The 6,525-nt window shown below is 56.6% G+C and overlaps 1 protein-coding gene across 2 annotated transcripts in view; it reads right to left on the reverse strand.

Annotated features, from left to right (window-relative positions):
* The window catches only part of FURIN (furin, paired basic amino acid cleaving enzyme), a 12,082-nt gene extending 6,187 nt beyond the window's left edge, over positions 1–5,895 (reverse strand). Inside the window, exons 1-8 of one of the 2 annotated variants that reach the window (XM_021708660.1) lie at positions 5,719–5,895; positions 3,349–3,683; positions 2,865–2,963; positions 2,661–2,756; positions 2,206–2,334; positions 2,017–2,093; positions 1,618–1,706; positions 644–816 (exon numbers count right to left, since the gene is read on the reverse strand). In XM_021708660.1, the coding sequence (XP_021564335.1) occupies positions 644–816; positions 1,618–1,706; positions 2,017–2,093; positions 2,206–2,334; positions 2,661–2,756; positions 2,865–2,963; positions 3,349–3,525 (840 nt within the window). In that variant the 5' untranslated portion in view covers positions 3,526–3,683; positions 5,719–5,895. Of the gene's footprint in view, positions 1–643; positions 817–1,617; positions 1,707–2,016; positions 2,094–2,205; positions 2,335–2,660; positions 2,757–2,864; positions 2,964–3,348; positions 3,693–5,718 lie in introns of those variants that run through there. The other variant, XM_008050244.2, reaches the window with a different exon arrangement.
* Between the last annotated feature and the right edge of the window lie 630 nt (positions 5,896–6,525).

Here is a 6,525-nt window from a genome sequence, read left to right on the forward strand (position 1 = left end):
AAAAAAAAAAAAACCCTGGGCTCAGGCAGTCTTCTCACCTCTGCCTCCCAAAGTGCTAGGATTATAGGCGTGAGCTACTGTGCCTCGTCAAATTTTTTAAAATAAATAAAAACAGAGCAGGCTTGTCACCAAAATGCTCAGAATGGTGATCTCCAGGAGGTGGGGTTCATGGGTGATTATATTTACCTTACTCTTTTTTGTACTTTAATGTTTCAACAAACATGCTTTGTGTAAAATTAAAATTATACAGAAGAATAAATAATACAAAAGAAAAACACAAAAAAGAGAGCTATAGCCGGGCTCAGTGGCTCAGCCTGTAATCCCATGCCTTTGGGAGGCTGAGGTGAGTATATTGCCTGAGCCCACGGGTTCGAGACCCGCCTGGGCAGCGAGACCTCATCTCTACAATAAATCAAAAAATCAGCCGGGCGTGGTAGCGCATGCCTGTAATTCCGGCTACTCGGAAGGCTGAGGCAGAAGGATCGCCGGAGCCCAGCAGGCGAGGCTGCGGTGGCTGGGAGAGCGGCCACTGCACTCCAGTCTGGGCGACCGAGTGAGACTCCAACTCAAAAAAAAAAAAAAGAGAGCTATAAAAAAAGAGCACCTGGCCTGCCCTCAAAGCCTGGCCCAGACCCCACCTCACCTGGCTAACTCCTCGAAAGAAAGCCTCCTCGGCAAGGCGAGCTGGCCCGTCCACAGTCTTGCCGTCATCCTCAGGGCCCCAGCTGGCACTGTAGATGTGGATGTGGTTGGGGTTCAGGCCCAGTGAGCGTGCCTCCACCGCGTCTGTCACCTCGCCGTCCAGCATGCGCACCCCTGGCCACAAAGAGGGGCACGGAGAGGGATGCTGCATGGGTCCAGCTGATCCCCCAAGAGCGTGCCCAGCCCTGTACCCAAGGGGATGCTGATGCGGGAAACCCAGAGTCCCTAACTACATCCGCCTCTGCCTCTCAAAGACAAACCCCAGGCTGGGCTTGGTGGCTCAGCCTATAATCCCGCGCCTTGGGAGGCTGAGGTGAGTGAATTGCCTGAGCCCACGGGTTGGAGACCTGCCTGGGCAACTTGGTGAGACCTCATCTCTACAATAAATCAAAAAAATTAGCTGGGCGTGGTAGCGCACGCCTATAGTTCCAGCTACTCGGAAGGCTGAGGCAGAAGGATCGTCAGAACCCAGCAGGTCGAGGGGCTGCGGTGGCCAGGAGCAGTCACTGCACTCCAGTCTGGGTGACAGAGTAGACTCCAACTCAAAAAAAAAAAAAAAAAAAGAAAACAAAAACAAGAGAGGGCAAAGAGGAAGATACTTCCTGCCCCTGGTCACATATTCTAGAGTAGAGTCTCCAGTTCTCAAAGGAGCATGGTGAGCAAGGCCTGCTGTGTGACCACCCAGGATGCGTTGTGAGGATTTCAGGAGGTTCCTGCTAAGGCCACAGGGCCACGAGCACGGGGGTCCAGCTCTCTGAGTTACTAAGAACGCGCTATGGAATATCTGTATGGTCAAAGGATCCAGAGTGTGAAAGGGACAGACGCCGGACGGATGGGAATCCCACTCATCTTGGACAGAGAAACATCCCACTGAAGGACCCTCTCGAAGACAGCGCAGTCCAGGCCCACACCCACCTCCAATGCGGGCATTGTAGGCCACACCTACACCACAGACACCGTTGTTGGCTACAGCGGCCACTTCGCCCGCACACCGTGTGCCATGCCTGCCAGGGCCAAAAGCACAGCGTAAGTAGGGCGGACAGGGTGCGGCAGACGTGGCAGACATGACAGACACGGCCTGAGGAGCAGGAGGGGTCTGTGCGCCCCTCCACCCACGACCACCGTTCCACGGGCACAGAGCCACTCTCCGTCCCTATCCCACCGGGCCGGGGCCATCTCCACTCTGACCAGACTGTCCCTCAGAGCCCTGGCTGGGCCAGGACCGCGGAAAAGCCTTCGGCCTCGTGGGCCAGGCATGCGGGCCCAGGCTCAGCCCTGCTCCTCGTGGCGGAAGGGGGCCCTGCCCTTTCTTACCTGTTGTCATTCATCTGCGTGTAGCGAGGCTGGGGGTCAGGGTCCTGGTCGTTGACATCGAAGCTGGCCCCAGGATCCTGGAAGGGACGTGCCCGTCAAGAGCTGCCTAACCCCGCTGGCAGAGCAGGATGGGCCCCAGACATCCCTCACCAGGATCACTGCCTCCCCCCGCCCCCTCCACTTCCTCACATAATTGCCTGCCAAGTCCGGGTGGTTCTTCTCAATGCCGTCATCCAGAATGGACACTACAATGCCGTTCCCCGTGTAGCCCTGAGCCCAGGCCTCCTTCACATTCAGGTCCCGCTGTGTGACGCCAGACTGCAGAGACACCCACTTCCATCACTTACGAGCCGTGGGTGGCTGCGTGAGGTCAGGGGTATCCTGGAGAACCCCTCACCGCTCCAAAACCGCCTCCTCTACCATGCTTGCTCCCGAAATGCCACCACTGGTTGTCTGGGATCCACGAAACTATAAGCAACGCTGGGAGTGCCACCCTCAGGCTCAGGAGGAGGGACAAGGGAGAGGCTGTCCAGCAGAAGGAAGAATCAGAGGCCTCAAAGTCAGGCCCATCTCCCCATAGGAGACTGCGGTGGGTGGATGGGTGCCACTGAAAGGAGGACCCAGAGGGTGAGGAGGCAGCGTACCAGGTACCACTGCTGGGGAAACTTGGGGTCTGTGGGCTCCTGGTACACGTCCCGCTTGGTCCGCCGCTTTGCCACCTGCTGCTCCAACCACTGTACCTGTGAGGGAGTGAGGGGAAGGAGGGGTGATGTGTGGGGAAGGGGCAAGAGGGGCTCCTGAGAGCAGGAGAGGGAGGGTGGCAGCAGGGGGGCCAGGGCCACACTCACTTGAGGCTCCCTCTGCAGCCGGCTGTGCCGCGGGTGGTGAGGCGACAGGGACCGCTTCGTCACTCCCCGATGCCAGAAGTGGTAATAGTCACCAAAGATCTGCAACAGAGCAGGGAGACAGAGCTGGGCTTCCCATCTGTCAGCTGCAGGGAGGCGGGGGACGGGGGTGGACAACGGCTGCACGGGAGGCTCACAACCACAGGGGTGTGGGGCATCTTCTCCCTGCCTGGGACCCAGCAAGAACACGCAGGGGACCGCAAGGGCTCACCCTCCCTGGGACACGCTGGTCATCTGGGTGACCTCTGCTAAACACCCACAGGCAGGACAAGCTACTGCTCCCAACCCAGTGGCCACCAGAACGCCTGCTGCCCCCAGCAAGCAAACTCGACAGCTCATACTCCTTGGTGCCAGATCCGTGTCCCCTCTGGCCCCACCCCTGGCAGCATCCTGTGCCTAGGCCAGCGGGCCAGCTAAGAACACCTACCTGGCCCAGGTTGAGGAACCCATGCTTTTGTGCCACACTGTCAGCCACTGCTGGGCCCCCAGGGATGCGCACGGCCCACGTGTTGGTGAAGACCTTCTGGCTCCGGGCATCAGCGGCCAGCAGGACCAAGGCTCCTGCTGCTGCTACCACCCATAGCAACCAGGGCCTCAGCTCCATGGGGGGGCAGGCAGCTGGGACCCCAGAGCTCCCGTCTCCTTGGCCTGGTCACAGGGCCTCGGCTCCCACTTGCCTGCTCACTGCCTGTGGCCGGGGACTGATTGGCGGGGGCATGGGGCCGAGACGGGCAGGGCTCGGGAGGGCGAGGGTTGCCAGCTCTGAGGAACAAGGAGAAAGAGGGGAGGGAGTCAGAAGCTGCCCTTGCCAACCCACGGCTCAGTCCAGGCCTAAACCAGATCGAGGGGAGAAGGTTTGTAAAAATACAAGTCCTCCGCAGATGAAATCCAGCCCCCAAGGTCAGCCAGAGGGATGGACAGATGGACCTCCCACATGCCCCCCAATCCTTTCTCCATCTTAGAATACAAGTGTAACACAAGAAGTGGGATGAGAGTATTAAGGTTTGAGTCACTCAAAATCCCAAACAAATGGATATTCACCATGATAAAAGTAAAAAAGATGCATTATAAGGCAGTATGTACACATAGTCCCATTTTGTTTTAAAGAACTATTTATACACGTATATTTATACATAATACAAAACAAAATCTGGAAGGACACACGCTAAAATGTTAACAGTGGTTTTCTCAAGACGGTGAGAATTACGAGTCATTGTTACTTTCTTCTTTGTCACTATATATTCTCCAAATTATCTAGGTGTATTTTACATAGGAATAAAATGTTGGCTTCTTAACATTTTTAAAATGAAGGGTGTCTATATGACTCACTAGGGTCTCCAGGTCAGCAAAGCAGATTCAGCCATGGGGAGTTATTTGCGAGGCCCCATGGTCCCTAGGAGGAAGGAATGTATGACCCACCCGAGTTGGGATGGGGCTTTGGGAACCATGCTCTGAGTCTGGGGGAACACAGAGGCTTCATATCCCTCTGTGGCTGAGACGGAGGCCGTCAGCACAGGCTGGGGGGCCCAGCCTCCTTTTACCATTTCCTGGGGAACGTCAGAGCCACCCAGCCCTGCCCTGCCTGGGCCTGGGGGGCCCCCAGCCACCCCTAGCTCCCTCCACGCCCACCAGCTTGCGTAATCAGAGCCTGGGCAGCCAGGGCAAACATTGGCTGCTGAGCCAGGAGCGCCAAGGTGAGGCTGAATCAATAGTCCGCGTGTTGTTTTTCCTCCTTCAGCAAACAGACAGCAGGGACCTCTCTGCCTGGGGCCACATAACTGTCCCCACATAAGGCCCCTGACTAGTCAGAAGCCAAGTCCCTGAGAGTGGGGGAAACTGGGAGAGGTCCCAGCTGTGCTGCTGGAGGTGTCTCAGTGTCAAGCTCCCTGAACAGTGCTTACAGGGCCCCGATGCCCCTACCACGCCCATGGCCAAGGCCCCTCTTTGCTGGATGGCAAAATAAAGCCACTCCAGTTCACACAGGCTCTGGGAGCTGGACACACAGCCTTGCCAAGGGCAACCCCTTGCTTCTCTCCAAGGGCTGCCTCAGCCACCAGTCAGCTTCCCTGGCTGCTGCAGTCCCACCCTGCAGGCTGGGGGCTCCACATACAATTCCTAGAATATTTTCAGTTTCGACCAAAATAACCTGACAGCTGATGGCGGGAGACATCTACAATATGGCTCTTCCATACTTCTGATGGGCAGGGTCCACAGGGCTTCAAGGCAGGCCTGGGAGCGACAGCCCCATGATGCCTTGGGTGACTGGTTCCAGAAAGCCAGCTTGAGCAATGGTTGGGCAGCCAGATGCCCTTAGCCCTAGGGGGTGAAGGGACCCCAGCCTATAGGAACAGGACCTCTTCTCCTTCTCTTGCAACCACAACAGCTACTTCTTGGGTCCAGATCTCATGGTACCCCACCATTACCACCACCACAGTGCTGCGAGTTCTGCTGGAGCCCCCAAGTCAAGGCATGGATCATCTGGGTCTAGTACTCTGTGGATGAAGCCGCAGCTGGCTGGTGTTAAAAGTGATTAACCAACTATTTAATTACCTTGCAGCACCCAGAAAGAAAGCAGGCTTCAGGCACAACGAACCATCCTCCAAAAAAGAGGGCCGGCCTCCCTCTGCCCAATGTCCCAGTCATGGTGAGAGGTGGCTAGGGCTTCCCAAACCCAAAATCCCCCAGACAGCTCTGCCTCAGCATGGGACCAAAGGGAAGACTCCCCCCCAAAAGAGTAAAAACTGAGAACAATGAATGAATGGGGTTCTCCCCACCCCCATCCCAGACTCTGACTCACCCTCTGAGTCCCAGTTTGCCCCAAAGGCTTGCTGTATTTCTCTGTTCACATGGGACTCAGCTCCAGGCTGTGGCCAGAGAGAACCCTGGGTGCTCTGACCGACTGGGCTCTTTGGCAAAACCCTTTTCTCCAGCTCCAGAACCTCCCAACACACTCTGGAGCACCCAAATCGCGCCTATGCCTAGATAGGATGGCTGTTTCCCAGGCCCTGGGGGTCTGGCTTGACACAGCCACAGAGCAAGCCACCGGAGAGCCACTCGGACACAGGATCAGTCTCGCTCTCCAGCAAAGGAACACCAAGCCAAGTCCTGTTACAAGCACTGGGAGGCTCCCCCAAAATGATTCCCAGTCCCTGCTCATCTACTATTTGTTGTGTGATCTTACTCAAGTCACTTTCTCTCCCTAGGCCTCAGTTTCCTTGCTGCTAAAAAAAACCCCCAAAACTGCTAGACCAGCGGTTTTCAAACTTTTTAAGAAATCCACAGAATCCTTTTACAAAAAATCAGATCTTACGTGGAGGCGCAGTATAGGTAAGAGGGAAACCAGGTCTGCTTCGGTGGAGATGGGGCCAGGCTTGGCCACTCTCCTGTGCTGTGTCCACACCTGGCCGCCAGCTTCCTCCAGGCCACATCACCTGGCTTCTCTTGGCACTTCCCAAGTCAAGAGGATGCCAACCCTCTCGGCTAGCTGAGGGTCTGCACCCCAGGGCCAAGCGGGTAGGGGATGATGGCAAAGCCGGTTCCGAGCTGGCCGTCAGACCTGTCTGGCAAGCAGGCCGCCCCTCGGGCCGGCCGCTCCTCGGGGGTA

This window comes from Carlito syrichta, unplaced genomic scaffold (genome assembly GCF_000164805.1).
Source record: "Carlito syrichta isolate Samal-C Ts95f unplaced genomic scaffold, Tarsius_syrichta-2.0.1 Scaffold143305, whole genome shotgun sequence".
Taxonomy (NCBI): Eukaryota; Metazoa; Chordata; class Mammalia; order Primates; family Tarsiidae; genus Carlito; species Carlito syrichta.